Raw genomic sequence first — 20,000 nt, forward strand, 5'->3', positions numbered from 1 at the left:
GCGCTCAGAGTGATTGGGAAATGAAGTCCATTATTGGGGCCTGAGAGCTGTTTTCCTGTCAAGCGCCATTTAACGTTTCCAGATTCAAACTTTGCTGCATGAGAGCAATACATCTCATCCAATCTTAAGTGTCAGTCGGTGGAAATGAGACGCGCAAAGAGATACAGGTGGTGTATTTTATTGTTCTACAGTGCAGTAAAAATAACTGCGGTGATGTTCAAAGATACATTTTTAATAGGATCCCCGAAGAACAGTTAGAATTGCTGAAAAAGGGAAATCATTAGGAAGGAACATTAAAAACCACATCTAACAGCTGACCAGTGCCTCAGACTGCAGGTTGATGGCGTCAGAAAAGGCGCGGTTTCGCTGGCACGATTTTATTTTTGTTTGTGTCTGGCAAACGGAGAAAGTGAGGGGCCTATGCCCATGCCTGAGGTTATTGCTGACATAGTATGACAAGCTGTAAAAGCACAGTCTGAATTCTTGTGACGGACGACTCCTTTGCTAAAAAAAGGAGTCTGGATCTGAGAATAACACCGCTGCCCTGCAGTCGACACCTCATGCCTCAGCACATCCATCCATCTTGAGTATCCCCCCTGGTCATCAAAGTATTGTCCACATGCATGCGACTATTAAACACACCTCTGTCTGACATTCACATACACACATACACACACACACACACACACACACACACACACACATATAAACTTCCCCTCTGGTCACTTTGCCCCTGGCCTGGAGGATGAAGTGCTGCACATTCTGAAGTAAATGAGAACGCAGTGTCACAGCAACACACTGATGTTTGTTTTCTGCTGACAGTCTGCCCGTACTGAAAATGTCTTAATATTGCCATTTATTTCTTCACATTTAACACCAATAATGAATGAGCTGGCCTCCCTTAAAATGGTCAATTATTTTGGGAACAGTTTTTCTTGTGCGATAATTTCTGATGAGTGAAGTAAGACCTTGGAGAATCCTGGCAGTGACGCGTTTCCATGAGATTTTATTTGGCTATTCAATGCCTGCACCTTCTTTCAACTGAACTCATTCATTTGACAGTAATTCAGTTCAGCAGCTTTAAAGTAACGGCGACAGCAAAGACACTGTGTTTGTGTATTTGTATTTGCGAGAGAGTGATAGGAAGGGAGCAAGGGTACTTTGAAGAAGCTAGAACTGTTTTCCGCACTACTTCTCTTGTCCACAATAAACAAAATAGTTTGTTATTAACAATGGAGTTATTATTTGATTAGTTAACAGAGTTACTGTACTGACAATTGGTGTCCTGCATCAAACAATAGGAAATAGCTCAACTTTTCTTAAGAGAAGTTATTGTGATTTAATTTCAGATTTTCCCAATTGTTGTTGGCTGTGATTTCTCTCCTCTTTTGGCTGGTAGCTTCACCTTGGCAGCCACAATTCACCTCGCCGCTGACCATGCACATAAAACACTTAACTCACATAGCAAGTGAAACATGTACCACAACTTCCTGAACGTCATTGAAAAGCCTCCTTTAGGGATTTATGCATGTAGGGCCACAGATGGGGACAAACTGATCACAAAGCACAGGGGTCATCAGTTTCTTTGAAGGCTTGTGACACGCAGGTCTTTGTTCCTCTCTGTGCGGTTAAAGTACCACACATGGCCTCAGGTAAACACAGAGGAGGTTTGGCTCAATAACTGTGGGAAGGGATAAAAAGTGTTCAGGACACCAGCCCTGATATTTTGAAATATGTTCTGTATGTTTGTTTTAAATTTGTATATGAGCTTCTATCTGGAATTTCCCATGCATATGAAAATATTTTTTTTTGCATCCACCTCTCACAGCCTGACTGGAAGGAATCCTGCCACAACACACCACTGAGCTCTCAACCTGTGGCTCGGTATGATGAAGCCTTAAGAAACAACCGCTCTCTGTTGATCCTTGGCCTGGGGCCTTGGCCTGGCACCACCAACTTGGCTGGGAAACGCATGTTGGTCACTACAGCCTCCACGGAGGTGCACTGACACCCTCACCGCTCACATCTCCTCCCCTGTCAAGTCTGCCTGGCAACAACAACCATAGCAATGAGTGCTCACAGTCGATCAGGTAAGATGTGAAAAAAAAGTACAATTTCACAAGAGGAGCTCTTGTGCTTTTCTGTGCATGTGTAGTTGCTTAGACATGGAAAAGGCCTTCTGCTATTGGAAAAGAAAAAAACATTAGGCAATATGATGCTGTCTACTGAACGTACGTAGAGTTATTTTATACTAATTAAGGGATTTCAGAAATGGAGCAAAACTGACTTGTGTTGCAGACATTTCTCTATTAGCCAATGCCAAGACATCTATTTATATCTTCAGAGGGCATTATTGTTGCCTCTCTCCATTTTTATTACTTTGCTGATAATTTGATTGAACCTTGGCGAACAGACCAAACCTGCTGTCTTGATTTAGCATTTTCTACAAGGGCTCTTCAATCGTCTAGAGTGATTGGATATGGCTGAGATGACACTTGGCTAAACGATTAAATCCAGCATGTTGCATTGTTTAAACAGCAATTTCTAATGTCTATGAGAGGGCACATGCTTGTCAAACTATCTACTTGTGTGGTCGGCCTAATTATTTAGCACTCATGCTCACCCAAGAGCACACTGTGCACTGTGTATTGACTTGACAGGGAGAAAGTTTCCCTGTCCTTTTTTAAAATTTGTATAGGGCCATGGTAACATAGTATGTCTTCCCTCAGTTATCGATGTAGGCACCAGTTCAAGTAGAGGTTATTTGTAACATATTTCTTGGCATCTTTATGATTCTTTCTGCTTGTCAGAGTGCAGCTGTTGTTGGATCTGTGCTGTGTTGATGGATTTATTGAAAGGCAGTGTCTTCAAGTTTAATATCATATATTTAATTTTGATTGCAATTTAATCACAACAACACATCTGTACACAATGTCATTTATTTATGGATATTTATCTATATCTTAGACTTTAGGAGGAAACAAACCACACATTTGGAACGTTATCAGCTCATCAGTTGGTTAACATGAGTTGAAACTAAACAACTTGTCAACTTGTTTAGATTTAGGCAGAAAAAAATGGTTTGGGTTAAAATAAGTACGTTTGTTAACTAACGTTATGTACAGAGCATACTTAACTTACATACTGTAACTTTAGTTACGTTAAGTACATTACATATTTGACTCTGGTTTCATACAGGACACTAACAGCGGTCTCCTGGGTGAAATTCCTGTGCTTGTTTGAGCATCCACCCACCCTGACCTCCTCCCCGTGCTGACTTTGTTGCTCTTCATACGACGTCACCTGACTTCACTCCTGTGATAAATACTAAGGCCAGGACAGCTTGTCAATAGATGATACACCCTATTGAGCCAACTAGAGGTAGTGTCTCCTCAAGTCCTTGCTCCCCGATGAAAACTTAATGGCTATTTAATCGTCTGATAACATTTTAATAGTGAACAAACATTGATAAACAGAGGATCCAGATTCACTTTCTGGCTTTTGAATATTGGTTTTGCAAGCATTTGCTAACATGACAATAAGTCCATAGAAGACTTCAACTAAATTATAAAGTCTATTGAGCAACTCTCCACATGCATGATACTCACACGGGGTGTATAATGGTCATGAATTATATTTCACATTAGGTTTGTCTTTGCATGTGCAAAAATGGATTCCCTGGTGTGCTTGACCTCGACCCATGTGGCCTACTAAAGTCCCCTTTTTTCTTAAATCACAACCATGGTTCTTCCTCTCTCAGCTGCAGACCAAATTGGACAAAAGGCCAATTGTGTCCTCCCTTACCCATCATGCTTTGGCTGTCTTGGTCGTATTCAACGCAATGATGTCACAGCCATTGATAAATTGCTGTGGTGCTATTTGTCTTGTGTGTCACAATGTGGGTTGTTGGCATCACCCTCTTTTCTCTAGAACTGTGAGTAGAGACATGGTGTTGACCCAGCCAAGACGGTTTGCGTCAGAATGAATGTTTCAGGACAGTTTTTTCTTAAATACATTATGTAAGTGGAACCTTGGAGAAGGGCATTATTTCCTATCTTATTTTACTCCTACTAAGATATTTTCCAGACATTGAAAGTTTCTAAAATAACATACAGTCTAGGATTAAAGTTTTACTGTCGGCAGTTTTGAGGTTTGCTTGTCAATTTCCTTGTTATTTAATCATCTGGCTTTCTTGTGCTTCTGTGGCCAAGAATCCACTTTTGGAGCAATTAAAACAATTGACCTCAATCCACATTTGCTATTATAATTATAGCATGTTGTTAATCTCATTTGGACTGTTTCAACAACTGTTTTTACTCATTCACAATATGTCAGTTGATGGATAAACATAATCCCACCTTTTTGAAAACGGATTTCTTATGATTCACAATAAAGCACAATTTTCCATACACAACTGAAACACCAAAATAGCTGTTCTGTTGACATGTTGTACTTAGCTGAAACATTCTGACAGCCAGACTTTTCCCCACCTCAAGGAGCTCTGAAATTGAGAATGAAGCTTTCACTCCTCAATTTCACCTCCTGTTAGCAGTTAATTTTCCCCTTGTCGCCCTCCTGTCTGCGCAGTATTGCTAAGCCCTTTTCCATATATGACAGATCATCATTTCCCATTCTCAAAACCACCGTTTTAGAGCTCTGAAGGGCCTTTTTGTCTGACTTAAACTTGGGTGGCAAAGGCTGGCATGTTGACATGCTACTTGGCATTTTGGAGCCGAGTTTATGGCCTTGGAGCCTGAGCTAGAAGACACACACACACACACACACACACACACACACACACACACACACACACACACACACACACACACACAGAGACAAACTCTCTCATCCCAACAAGACCCTCCTCTCTCCGGCGGCAGTAATCGGTGGCAGGTCCTGGCTGAGGGGGATCTTGCGTCAATAAATCGTCATGCAGAGCGACTCCCCTGCCTGGAACACAAACAGAGAGAGGGGCCGTCTGCTGCTGGAGGCCTTGTATAGCTTGTTAAACCCATCTGAGGCTTGTACAGTCTGACCAAAAAGAAAGCTCATGCTGGGTTTAGTAGTTTTGGCATTGTTTACTAGTCTTAGTTGGTATTTTACTTCTTGGAGTGATCCCAACCTCTTCATCATGTCTTATTCATGTCAATATAGAGGCTGGCTGATAGTTGTGCTTTAAGATGGTAGCCTGTAGAGAATTTGCCTTTTCTGTTTTGTTTTGCCTGCTTGTGTGTGTTTGCAGAGTGAGACCCAGAAAACACACTTTTCCCAAGTGGATTTAGTCCATAGCTGAATGTCTCTTTGGATAATTTGGCTATTACTGTTTGTGTACTTCCATTTGCATGTGTGTTTTCATTCATCTCCCCATCCTCCGATTAATTCACACCCTTCATCATGCATGCAAACAAACTAAAAGAGCAGAGCCCAGCAAGGGTGTGGACTGTGGACCAAAGGAAACGCATTACCTTAACTTGCAGGTTTTTAGATTAGCGGGCCGGTTTGTGGAGAGCAGGAGAGCAGTTGTCTCTCTGTCAGTCGCTGCAGAAGTAGAGGGTTGAGGTACTGGGTGGGGGCCGCCGCTGCGAGGAGTTGGTTTTCAAAATAAACACGAGTATCGCACCTCCTCACTCTTCAGAGTCTTTTTCAGACCGCTGAGCCATGGCAGATGTGAATTATACATTATCAAGTCTTTTTGGGAAGAACGCGGCCATGTGTAGATTTTATCCTGGAGATTATTCCGTATCGCAGAGAAGGGGAGGGATGATTGAGAGGGCTGACAGCACAATGAGTGCTTTACAAAAGATGATGGAGTGTAAACAGCGAATGCCAGATAAGACTGTTGTTATTTTTATTCTCCATTTTGATCGATGGAGCGCTGCGACGTCATAAAGCAGGATTATGGACGACGGTCACTATTATGTTTTCCTGGTCAAGCTATGTTTGCTCTAGTATCTATATCAGTGCTCTGAGGGTGTTCATGATACAGTGCTGAACTAAGAGAAAAAAAAGTAAGCTTTTCCAGTCACACTTTTTTATTTCTGTCAAATAAATAAATGTTTTGGTCTTTTGCATTTTGGGGCACCCTTTTCCCTTTTCAAATATCAAGCATATTAGTTGGACCCGAGCTCAAGTACAGTAATTAAGTGTGTATTGAGTAACCACATTCAAGCTGAAGCATTAGATTCAGAGGTAATTAAAGTCATCTGCTGTACAGTTGAGTCTCCTGCTTCTGAAATAGGAGCAGTTTTTAATTCTCTCACTTGCCCTTCCTTCTCTTCTGTCACTCTAATTTCCAACTGTCGTTTTTCTCTCTCTCTCTCTCTCTCTCTCTCTCTCTCTCTCTCTCTCTCTCTCTCTCTCTCTCTCTCTCTCTCTCTCTCTCTCTCTCTCTCTCTCTCTCTCTCTCTCTCTTTATGTCTCTCAGTTTTAATCAGTAACTATAATAAGGACTCTCAGTGGGAGCTATCAAAAGCTTGCAGTGCTGGATTAGAAGAGAGTGGCTAGTGTCTGGGCCAGGCCACTGGAAAGTGAAGCATAATCTTCAAAAAGGGAGCTTAACCCCTGCTGGCCCACGCTGATGATTCCCTATTTACAGGGGCCATCGTCACAGGGAAAAGGCTTGGGGTGTTAATTGATACGTCTTAGTCTGAATGTTTAGAAAGTTGTCTAAAGATGACTGAAGTCAACCAAAGCAAGAGGCAAAGTTAAGTTGAGCTTATTCAGAGGAAGTTATTTAAGAAGTTTTCAGGGAGAGTGACGCTGTTCACTTCTGTAAGCTTGCAGCTGCACTCATACTCGCCACTGCTATCTAGTGATTGTCCAAAGAGCCAGAGGGACACAATAGCGCTCCCTTCTATCTGCGTTTGATGCATTTGAGTGCTGCAGAAATGTTATTGTTCTCATTTATCCTTGGCTCTGCAGAAATGTTCCTCAATGGAAAGACGGATGGGAATGAGAGTTGAACCAGACTAAACAGAAGCTATTTTTTTTTTTAAAGAACAATGGAGGCTGCTGTGGAGAAATAAGATTACTGCCTCATTATTGTCTTTCTCTCCACAGTTTGCCAGAATATTCCATTCAAGTAATCTCATTGCCAGATGAAACAAGTGTGCAATTTAGCCTTCGGAAGAATTTATTAGGCATTCAAAGCTTTTGCCTTTGCCGGAAGAGAAGGCTCAGAATTGAATTATGGTTTTATGCTCAAACTGCTGTGCCCTGTTCTTTCAAATAAACAAAGATCTTCTTTTTGTTCTTCCGCTATTAATTATTCAACGATTTTATGGTAGATTTGGTAGCTAAATTAAGCAAAATGGCATTGAATTCTTACATTTCTTAAAATAAGGAATGATTACGTATCTTTTGTGTCTACCCTTTCTCCCTGTTTCTCCGGCTGCCTTTCAGCAGGCATTTCAGTGAAGGGGGTTGCCTTGAAGATTTAACACACCACATGTGATGCTGCTTTGAAGGGAAAACATGTAATTAAAACTCAGTGGATTTTATAACCGAGGCAAAAGTATGATTAGAAATGAGGCCTGAGACAAGGATTGAGGGTATAGTATTTGTTTACAGCATACACAGATACAGCTATGGACTCCTGATAATACATACTACTACACAGCACTCAGAATAGCCCAGATGTCCAGGCTGTAATAGATATGGAGATTAGGAACATGCAGACCTTGAAGATTAACCCATAAGGATCCACATCTGCTACTAAGCTTACAGTATGAGAGATCACGTTGACTCTCTATTGTCTAGGAGTCCTCTGTGCAGCAAACAACCCCGATATAGTAAGACGGAGAATCCCTGCACTGCTGTACTTTCCATCTGGCTGGGAGGTGCAATCCGCTGTACGGGTTCAACAGGGGACAGCCGAGAAGAGGGAGGAGGGTCAGGTGGGTCTCTGAGGATGTAATCCTCCTGCTTCTATGAACAAAACAAAATCAGAAGTTCCCAGCAGTTACACAATCCCTGTTAGGAAGGGCTCAGTGCACCTTGGGTCTCCCAGGGGCAGAATGAACTTTTCCAGGCACTAATCCGAGGATAAGCCCTGAAACGGAGGCCTTCAAACTGCGCTGTGTGCTATGATGTACTAAAAATGCATGAAATGCCCCATGGAGCTCTTGTGTTTGCTACATTTGGCATGCCCTGCAGATCTGTACAGATGGTGCTAATGTGGTGATTTAAAGATTCAGGTCTTGCCTTTCAGGAAAGTTGTTTAAAAACATAAAAAAGTTGTTTAATATGGGCAGAAACAGTTTCACGCCTTTCAGTTACATGGGTTTATAATCAATAACAATCACTCCCTCCCCCAGGCCAACAGATACCACAATGCACAGTCCGACCTAACAAAACACTTTCTTCTCAAGTCCGACTCTCCGAGCTTTGTTCTCTGCAGGTTGGGTACTGCTGGGATTTCATGAACATGATCGTTTCTGTTCAGGACGGTAATGAATGAATGTCACTGAAGGTTAAATGACATTTAACTGACTGAGAGTAGAAGGAGAGATGCATAGAGAGAGTCAACAGGGAGGAGAGAAAGCAAGAGCGAGAACTGAAACGTCTCTTTATCTTATGTAACATAATTCTGTTGTTTAGAAGTACAGTCTGTGGAAATACAGATGCAGACGCAGGTCTCTCAACTGTGACAACAACAACAACAACAACAACTAGAGATTACATTGTGAGAGAAGTCTCGCGTGAATCAATCAGATGCAGCTGGAAGCACGGCCGTTGAATCAGCCAATGAGAATCTCGTTCATTAAATGAATGTTTACAGAAGAAAGTATGTTTTAGCTGATATAAAATAATCTTCCTTCACCACCACTGCCAGCAGCATAGTCAAATAAAATCATTGAATTATATAGGACAAAATATCGGAGTGTGACACTATAATATATTTTCTTAATGCAGAGCTATACAACTGTAAAACATAGTTAAATGACCTTACTAGTGTTAATAACTACTAAAACATAGCTCGTATTCTACTTGCGTTGTATTTCCAGATTGTTGTTTGCCCACCATTGTTGTGGATATCATTAAAGTGAAACTGCTGACTGCTTTGCAGTCTATTCACATGTGATGTGTGTATGTGCCAAGTGTCAAAGAAAGTTCTCAGAAAGTGTTTTAATGGAGTGCAATTGGGTGTTTTTGACAGCAGATGCATACAAACCCATACCAAGATGATTGGTGCTGATGTGGTTCCAGCAGGTCAACTAGAGAATTCAATTTAATGACTTTAATCATCACCAAAAGGTGTAGTGACATTTAATGAGCATGTTTGTCTGTTTTCTTAAGACAGCTCTCTCAGCACCCGGAGCTGTGTCAATCCCTGAACATTATTAATTAGCCACAGTGCTCAGTCTTGGTTCGGCAGCTCACTTTTTAGCTTTTTCTCCATGTCACATATTTTGAACTCTTGACAGTTTTTATGCGTGTTCTTTGTGATGAAAACCACTCGCGCTTTGAGTCAACATCAAATGCTTTCAGCTCAAAGTAGCATCCTAAAACTGGAGCACGTTCACAGAGTTTTGCTGACGCCATGCTGCATCATTAAAGGAATACTTCAGCCACAAAATGACCTTTTGTATATAAATTACTCACCCCGTGTTACCTTGAGTTCTCACATGCCTTCACAGTGAACAAAGAATCCAAAAACTGAGAAGATCCTTGATGAATTGAAGTAAATGGGGGGCCGCAAAACTTTATGAAAACTACTCTCACACAACTCGTGCAGTATAATCCACATCTTATTTTCCAGTCGTTTGCTCACTAGTTCCCAGACGCATGAATTTTCACTAAAACCTTAATATTTGAAACGCTTTAACATTTTGTATTTTTCATTGATTGACGGTGGAGGCACGCAAAACAATTTGTCTTCAAGAATTTAACTTAACTTGAATTGATATTCAAATGGTCATTTTGTAGGGGAAGTTTTCCTTTAAGTGACATCTTGTTTGACTTTAGCTCATATCTCAGACCTGCTCTCACCCCTGTATGTCATTCAGAAGTCAGTGTCTGTGTGCACAGCACCAGCAGGAAGCAGTAGGGTGCTATGCATCGGCTCTATGCTAATGTCTCTGCTGAAGAATGGGTCTCTCAAAAGATCATACATGGACACACTCTCCACCTGACCCCCTGTCTCTTTGTTGCTTTGAATAAGCAATGCTGCAAACCAATCCATTCCATGGGGGACCCCGGCTAACATGGAACAGTTCTCAATATCCACATTGCGGTCGTGGACACTGACTTTTAATGACCGCACTAAACCACAAGGTCTCCCAATGACAGTCTGTAGAAAGAGACCAGTCCTAATCAGTCTATGGTCCTAAAATGCCCCTAGTGGCCTATGACTAGTTTGCCTGAGGTAGAGGTAGAGGAAGAGGATTTCAACCCAGAAGTTTTCTGGCTTTATAACTCTGAGTCAGCTGGGGAAATCAAGGTTGTTAAAGTGAACGTATTATGTTCCTCAGTCAGAGCCTTCTACTCAGCAAGGCTTTTGAACTCCTATTGCTCCACTGGAGCTGCTCAGCTGCCCAACGGTAGACTCCTGTTGTTGCACTTGGCAGCTTGCATGTGTGAATGTGTGTAATTTGAAGGCCTTTTTTTTAAAAGGTAAAAAAGCAAGCCTGCTTAGTAAACATACCTTAAATACATAGCTATTAAGATCCCCTCTCATAGACTATCTATCTTCTTTATAGCATTTAAAAAACAGCTTTGAGTTGTCCAAGTTTTAGTGGTTTACATCTTTTCACCACACAGCTGTTTGTCCCGGTTGGACATTAATCCTCTGCTTTTGCCTTTACAGATCTCTGTGTTTAGTTGTTTTATGGCCTAAAGTATACTGAGCCACAGTGCTGGCACACGATCACAATGTTTTGGCTAAACATGCTTGCAATTTTGGATGTGGAGTGACCGATGACTTGAACAAAATGTCAAGTTTATGTTTCAGGTATATTTAGCCTCAACTACACAGACAGTCAAATGAAGAGCAATTCCTTTGGCACGCCAGGAGATAGTCATTATACTCATCTATAGCATTTCATATCTTTTCTGAAGACCCTGTTCAGAGAGAGTGGGGGAAACACAGGGGGATAAAAGCTCCAATGGGGTTTGAGCTTAGCTCGGTATATTTCAGAGCAGGAGATACAACCACTCTGCTCTCTCGGGCCACAGTGGTTCCTTGAAATTAGAATTAAATTAAGCCATCCAGTTTTCTCATTTTTGGTTGGCCACAAAAAACGAAATTGACATTTTGTCAGCTGTAGCTAATCAAGTTTAATTCCCTAAATTGGCTAGAGGACAGAATGAAATGCATGGGTGCTGTTTCTCTGCGGGACAGTGTTTTCATTATTTTGGCTCAAACCAAGATTCTTTCTTCGTGGATTAAAATACTAGCTTTAGTTTTGGTACAAGTTTTGTTGATTGTCTTTAGGGTATTCTGTCTGTACCTCATCTTCAGACAGCAGGATTTGGAGCTGTGAAGCAGCCCACATTGCCTGTCTGTAAATCATATTTTAGCTCAAGCTGTTATTGTGTATACCTGTCAACAATATTATATCCGGTTTGTCCGTCATTAAAAGATTCAACGTTGTCAGATGCGACCTGTTGACAAAACGTTACTGTTACCAGAAGTGGACAACATAATCTTCGGTCATCAATAAATATAAGCCGCTTTTCTATATAAATCATTGTGTAATGTTCCGTATTCAGTGTTTTAGTCTTGTCATCATCTAGTCTTAAACAAACTTGTTGATGAACATATTTCGTCATAGTTTTCATTAACGTAATTAACACTATTCAGTATAGCATTATTGATAAATTGTTCCAGTTTTCTGTTGTTTAAATTAGCTCTCTTTTTTTGGTGGCATGCCAAGTGTGTTTATATAATGTGTTTAAGTCACAGTTGTGGTGTACATCAGAGTCCTGCACCGGTCCAGTTTTGCAAACCCGCACCTGCAAAGGTCAGCACCGGAACCGCAATCAACCACAACTATCTCAAAGTCAAATCCAGACCCGAGCCCTTAGTATAAGTCCTGCTACCTGACCAGTGCTTTATTTTTACCCCCGTTAAAGCTGCGTTCTTCGTTCTTAAATCACAAATCCAGCTGTGAGAAAGTCTCTTTCACTGGCTGCTTTGGATGCTGGGATGGCGAGCACATGCCGCTCGATCAGTGCCAGACTTCCACAATAAAAAAAGAAATCCTGGCTGCTCATATGCTTGATAGTATTAGCTGATTTGGATGCTAAAAATAGAATACTGCACAATCATTTTAATTTCTGATTTCTCCAGAAAAAAACATATTTTTGTTCTCACCCCCACTGCATTTAGTTCAGTTTTACCCATGCCCGTGAATTTATATAAATGTGTTTTCTACCTGTACTTTTTTTTGTGGAATTACCTACCCGGTGCAGGACTCTGTTATACATTAATGTTCATATTTACCACCTTAGGGGCTCTTTATAGATGTATGCTTTGGGCAATAAACTCAATAGAATATGTAATGAATCTTCCATTAATGTATGCTTTAAGAAAGTGTAACCGTCCCACCATTCGCAGCAGTCTACACGAAGAGTTATCAGTGGTGCACCCAGTAACCATGCTGTAGAAATCTATGCTAGATCACCGAGTTCAGCAGTACCAGTCATCGGTCAATCTGCATGAAACTGAGGTTTGTCATCCTCCCACATTTGTGATTTACCCGACTTCTCATTCAGCCATTAGCATAACATAGCAAGCTCATTACTTCAGCTTTCAGGATCAGTAGCCTATTAGATGAATGGAACAGCAAGGGTATACTGTAGATTTGCTTTAATGAGCTGTTGTGAACATGCTTGTTGAACAAACATATTGTTCACTGTGACCTCTGGTTTTGTAAGCTTGTCACTAAATTGAATTGTCAGAAAGGTTTGTGAGTTGAGGGCTTTGTTCTTTCTCTGTCAGCTTGTTACTGTGGTTTTTGGTACTGTAGTAGTTGAGAATGTTGTTGCCAATGACTGGAGAGGCTTTATAGACGGTGTGAAACAGGGCAGAGTTTGGTGAAAAGCTCTCTTCACATTTCTCCTGCTGTTCTACTTATGCCTCTCACTGAAATCTCAGTCATGGTTATCTGATGCTAAACTATCTCCTCTTTGTCGCCCTGACTCTGATTTTGTCTTTGTGGCCACGTCCACCAGGCTCACTGTCATTTGCACACGATTGCACTGGGAGCTAACACTCTAATGAGCATCCGTGCAATGACAAGCCACACAGCAAGCATTTCACTCGCATGGAAATTGCAACGGAAGATGCTGACGCATCGTGTAATACACGCAAACACTGATCCGTCCGTGGGAATCTTTATTTGACCTGACAAAGATTCACTCTGAGGGGTGTGTGGAACAATTAGATGGTTTGTAGCAAGCATACTTGGACACCAGGGCCCTTTAATGGAGGTTATCTAATCACATAAAGGAGGAGGACAGTAAAGCGTTATGATTTTTTAAACCCTGTCGGCACTGTTGCTGTTGAATGTTGAAGTCAGTGTAGTTTTTTAAACCCCTCCATAATGTGCTTTAAAGTTAGCAAACAGTATTAGTATGTGTGAAGAACACATACCAATGAGTTTATGATTATTAAAGTGCATTATGTAACCATGGCTTCTTTGGTTTGTATCTGACTTGTAATGTTTGTATCTCCTTTGCCGTATTTCTTTTTTCAATTATTACAAACTTACAATTACAAAAAATTACACATATACATACACACTTTTTTTGTCAGCTAATAATATTGCATCCAAAATGTCCATCAAGGTATAATATAGACAAATTAGTAGCAAAATATTGCAACATTTTTAAAGTACATTGTAATATTGCATGGCAAATACGTCTTACCATTTTCTAAATTACACATTTAGTTGATCTTGTTCTTACTGCATTCTCCGTTTTCTTTGCTTTCCATTGATACTGGGTGTCTTACTTAACCTGCATTGATTTTCTACATTTTCACATGCTGAATTTCAGACCTGTGTAACGTATTGGTAATATTGTTCTTCATATGTAATGGCAAACAGTTTACTCAGAAATCAGCACTGATGAAGGAATCTCAGGTTTTGTAGGTGAAGAGTAATGAAGCGTATGTCAAGGATTATTAGTAAATGGACTGAGAGAAAGGAAAAATAGTTATGCTTATGATCTATTTATAGACACTATTAATAGACACAAGTTGTCCACCCCCTCAAGTGTTTTCCTCTCTCACAAACTTATTCACACATTCATTTAGAGAACAGAGGACATTTTGTTGCAAGCAGAGATCTAATGGGGCCCCTATCCCCTTTTGTCTACCCCAGACACTCTGCAGCCTCATGCCAAATACAAGTAAACAAACCACATCAGACGTACACTCTCCGCAGGCAGTGTGTTCCTGATGATGGTTTACTTTCATAGCAGGTGTTTAAATGCATTATACTTGCATTAAAACTTCCAGGAAGTTTCTGACCACTGCCTGCATAGCAACAACAAACTCCCAGTTCATAATTGATGGAGGTTTCTTTTTTTTACAAACCTGGACTATTACTTTAAGCTCCCCATAGACAGTCGGCGTCATAGGTCTGCCCAGTGATGTCATGAACTGGGTATTACGTCCACAGAGGATCAAGGCAGCCTGTTGCAATTACCAACGACGTCAAGACCCTGTAATAAGGTTGACGGTGATCTAAAAGTGCTCTGAGATTCCAGTGCCTGAATGATGTAATCACCCAGACCTACTTACTTCCACGTTCTTTTTAAACTGTTGGTTATCTGATTATCTGTTTTGTTTTAGAAGGAACAGGAAGTGATTGGGTCAGGAGCAGAGAGCCAGTCATCAACAAGGAGCAGAGAGTTGGTGCGGCAACCGGCCACAATGTGTCAAGAGGCTATGTGAATATTTTACAGAATATTTCAAGAGGCGTGTTTTCCTTTTAGCATTTAGAGAATTCAAGCAGCTCTAACCATGGCTGCCACTTGAATACTTCCAGGTCCTTTCATTCAGTTAGGAACCTCTGTAAGCAAAAACAGTATCCTTGTTCTTTGGCATTAGAAAGCACTTTATGTACCGGGGTTTGAACCTTTTTAGCTCCTAGATGGCATGTGGAAACAATCTGCTAATATTCTGGCCAGAGAAAGAGCCATGCCTCTATCCCCACTGGCAAAGGTCAGGCTGGACATAGGCCCCCGTTATTGAAGGCCCTTTTGTCAACACCACCACAATAAACAAGCGAGCCATTCTCAGCTCTGCTCTAGTGTGCTTCTGCTGCATGAAAACAAGCGTGACTATTTTAATTGTAATTAGAGGGAGAAAATTGGTATAAGAACAGAGCCAATCATAGTGTGTGTGTGTGTGTGTGTGTGTGTGTGTGTGTGTGTGTGTGTGTGTGTGTGTGTGTGTGTGTGTGTGTGTGTGTGTATACTCCTTGTATAGTTGTCCACTGCAGTCACAGGAACTTTCATTCCTCCCTTTTATATGAATAGCGAAGCTGTCATGACTGACACTTGAAATTAAATGGCGCTTTAAAATCTAGCAGTCAAAGGCCATATTTGTGGTGTGTTTAGTCATTCTGTTAATACATTAGTTAGTGTGAGAGTGTTCCAGCAGGGTTTATTCTACCTTTTTATTCAGCTGCTGCTTCATTAGTATGACTCACTTCCTGACATTTCATTGCCTGTGTGTGTCATCTTACTGTCATCTCAGCCACTTAAAATCTGCAGCGAGCTCGGCTGCTCAGTGAGGCTTTCAGCAGTGTTCATGCCAATGTTTCATGAGGCCAGTGTGTGAACACTTTAAGAAACACTGGGTACAACCAATGAGATTGCTTTTCTTGAAGAATAAAGCTGCATTTCTTTTAGCCATATTAAGTGGTCTTTATAATTTGTAAAAATGACACATTGATCAGTTAGTAAGATCAGACTTGATGTATTTGGAAATACTGTTTGTACCATTGTACAATAATGGTTTTTGGGATTTTTACTTTGATTTGGTAGTAAACAAGTGTTTGATAAGTTAAACATTTCATCTTATTATAGCACTAAATTAAAAGTTAAGGGATCGCCAAAGTTATGACCATTCATCCTGAGAGAACCGTGAATATTTTATAATTTTCCAACAGGCCACTCTCAGCCCAACAACCGCAGATCGTCGATAGGGTCTATATTGGCGCAGGTGTGTGTGTGATGCGGTGCGGTATATTCATCCAATTGCACAACCCTACAGTCCATCCAGTAGTTGTCAAAACATTCTACTCAAAACCACAAATGTCAACCTCATGGTGGTGTTTGAGGAAAGGCCAGAGGATCGCCAAAGTCATTAGGATTCTTCCTTTGGACTCTTGGGTATCTTTACCAACTATCCAACCAGTGGTTGTTAAGATATTTCTGTTTGGACTGGTAGCCGTGGTGTCTTTCTTAGAGCCATGCCGCTAGAATTGCAAAAAGACATGATGCTTTTATGCTTAAACAAACATGCAGTGGCTTTAGCAAAAATAGTTTTAGGGTGAAATCACATCCAGGGAAATAGTGAGATATGTATAATACTGTAGGGCTTAAGGCTTAATTCCAATAAGCTTGACATCAGTTTGATATCAATAGGGCGTATAAAATCAAAATCACACAACATAGTCACATAGATTTTAAGCTCAGTGAACCGTGTTCCACTGCCATACATTACACTCATCAAAACACTTCATAGGTGTAAAACATTATTATTGATTATATTTGAAATTCAGTAAATGATAATAATCTCACGGCCCTGAATACCATGATATAGTGTATTTTGTTATCAGTTAATATTCAAAATACACCTTGATATACATTTTGGTTATACCCTCCAATGAATATGCCGTTAAGTCCTCAAAAGCTTACAGTTTGTGTTTCTAAGGGATGATACAGTTCACCCCCCCCTTACCACAGACAAAGGCTGATCTTACACTCACCCCCCCCCCCCCCACCCACCACATCCCCACATTTGCTTCAGTCAAACGATTTATGTCTAATTACCGGTTATAAGCTCTGCACTTCCTCTGACAGGCTCCATATTAGAAACCAAATCTTATAATTAACCCATCCTCTCACATGAAAGTAATGGCGGTGCTCTGCCTTGTCAGAGGCCCATGTTGACAGTTCTGTCATCTCAGCCCAGCCCTCCCCACCACTGCCTTTCCAAATATCCCAGCAGTTTAAGGAAAGATGAGCTTGCTAATGGACTGCTTACTAGTGGAGAGGAGTGAAGAGATTGACCTTGAACAATTTCTGGTTACATTGTCTGAACAGAGAAAGCATCCACCAAATTGGACTGTAAGGGGTCGAGTGTGAATACAGCTGAATCCTTGAGCTACAAATCATTTCAGTCTGTTATATAATGTCCAATAAATGACACCTTCACAACTTTAAATGTTGAATTAATATTGTCGATCAGAAGGCATTACTTTTCTAACTGAGAAGCACCAACATAGTATAGTAAAGCTTTAAATTACTCTCAAATAGTCTTAAGATTTCAAACAATATCTAATGGCTGTGTGTCTAAAATTAATTGTGTCAAAACTACATTAAACATATTTTCACATATTTACAAAAAGTGCTGAGCTGTGTATTGCCATATATATGGAATAGGCAAAAAAAAAACCTTGAAATCCATCACTCCAGTGCTTACATGTACAGACGGCTTTGCTTTGCTTCTTGCGATAGTAGATACGCGACAAATATTGACTTTCATTTTAACAGTTTCTACTTTGTTTAGTTTTGTTTCAGTCTAAAATGTGATGGACAGTGTAGTATGTTAGATGTTAATATTGTTTTATGAGGTGATTTTGTGACTTTTAAACAAGACTTTGTGTGAAAGTTGGCCGTCCTTCAAATTGCTGCCACTGCTGACTGATCTAGGGGAGTTTTGGGAGTGGATTAGTGTTGCTGAAGGAGCTTGTTGACATCAGATGGCATGGGAACTATGAATCCACACACAAGGCTCAACGGAGGAGCTCAAGCAAACCTGCAGCCGGCACGTAGAGAGGGGGGAAAAACAAATAAACTAAGCCCAAAGCAAGTATCCCCACAGTTGGGGGAGAGAGGTAGGGAGAGGTAGGGAGAGGTAGGGAGGGTGAGAGAGAGAGAGGGAGAGGGAGAGTGCTGCTTATCAGAATAAGGACTTCATGGTGTTTTCTCACAGAATTTGATAATGATCAAAAATAATCAACATGTGTAACAATGACATTTTATTGGTCAGTGTCTGAAAATGAATATTTAAGCCAGTTGTGGTCTGTGTAATGCTGCATGATAACAGCACTCTATTCAAGTGGGGAATGTACAAATGATCCCCTGCCTGCCTTGTTTCAGGTACAAAGAGGTATTTGTTTATACAGCCGTGCAATTAGTTATTGTTCGCTCGTGCACATTGGACACTTGGTAGGAGAAACGTACAGTATAAATCACAGAGCCCCCTATGGTGGATAATAATAATAATAATAATAATCATCACAATGACAGCGCAATCCACTCAGCATCAGATTGCTCGTTAATCCCACAGTAAACTCTCACTAAAACCTGAGTGAGTCAGTATTATTACAGATAATCCCCTGGTCTGGTTTATGTGACGTGCTTGTGAACGCAGGCCTAAACCCCACACACACACACACACACACACACACACACACACACACACACACACACACACAGAGCTTCCACTCTGTTTCAAAAACTGATTGCATTTCAGCTATTGTCTCAGTTTTAGCAGCCACACAGATCACAGCACAAAGCAGATAATGACGGAGGTATAATGTCACTAAGAGACTGTTTTATCTTATTGATGCAGTGCTGCTGACTGAAAGCTGTCACATGACTGTCATCAACCTAATGTATGGTCCAGTGTTTGATTGTATTAAAGACATTAGATTTTTACACATTGTTTCACGGTGCAAGAATACTAGTTTAGAACATGAATACTTTCATAATATAACCCCTGCTTAACATCAGCATGTTAGCATTGTAATTGTGAGCACGTTAGCATGCGGATACAAGCATTTAGCTCAAAGCACAGCCTCACGCTATTGGCATTGCTGTAGGCTGTAGGTGTTGTAATGAAAGATGGATACGCCATCTCAACCCTAACCTTAGCCGGATTTGTTGTAATTCATTTTTGTGCAGTTTGAACGAATAAAGAACAAACTTGACATAAATCAGTGTTGTATCAATCCTACATGTTGACTGCATGCTCTTTAATGCAGCATTTAATCGCTCCACCCGGCTTGATCTTTGTTAAGGAGCTGGAAGCATCAATGAGTCCAAACTGATACCACACACACTTAGAGTCATGCAGTGTTTCACTTTATATTGAGCTTTCGGTCATCCTACATCAGAGCACTGCATGTTCTATAAAGTCTTCTCTAACATGTGTTTCAGATCTTTTCTACTTATTTCATTAGAATTAAAGGAGATGTCATGATGCCACCAGTCAGGAGATGGTTTTGTTTCCGTTCTGCATGCTAAATGGTTTCTACAGGACCTGGCAGAATGATTTTGGGAATGTGTTTAAAGAGGATTGTCACTTCCCTCAAGCTTTCTTCAAAAGCAGTGAGCACCTAAGATGACCTGTGTCAGATGATTGCTGTACCATGCATCACTCATTGACCCACTTACTGTTGTAAGGAGCTAAACTTGGACCTGGATATCCTTTGTTAGCCCTCTGAGTTTAAATGATTGTATAACCTCAAAGTAACATGCATCTTTTTTCAAGACAAACTAGGCTATCAGAATATGTGTGCAGCAGTGATGTCACAGGAATGTATACATAGTTATATGACCATAAAGAACGGAAATTGAATCTCACAGAAATGTATTCAAAGCACAAATATAAAAACTATCAATGTATATATTTAGTTAAAACACTGTTGTTCCGGGATAGATTACAAGCCACTACATCATCGTCCTCCAAGGGTTAATAGACTTCACACACATATGTAGATTTACAAAGAAACAGGCACACACCTGCCAAACAT

At 40.7% G+C, this 20,000-nt stretch overlaps 1 protein-coding gene across 1 annotated transcript in view; it reads left to right on the forward strand.

Moving 5' to 3' along the window:
- Positions 1-20,000, forward strand: part of LOC115026494 (histone deacetylase 4-like) — a 66,353-nt gene that overhangs the window by 9,830 nt on the left and 36,523 nt on the right. The window contains exon 2 of the mRNA XM_029459341.1: positions 1,829-2,090. Coding sequence (XP_029315201.1) covers positions 2,069-2,090 — 22 coding nt within the window. The 5' untranslated portion in view covers positions 1,829-2,068. The remainder of the gene's footprint in view (positions 1-1,828; positions 2,091-20,000) is intronic.

The sequence above is a fragment of the Cottoperca gobio genome, chromosome 21 (assembly GCF_900634415.1).
Source record: "Cottoperca gobio chromosome 21, fCotGob3.1, whole genome shotgun sequence".
NCBI lineage: Eukaryota > Metazoa > Chordata > Actinopteri > Perciformes > Bovichtidae > Cottoperca > Cottoperca gobio.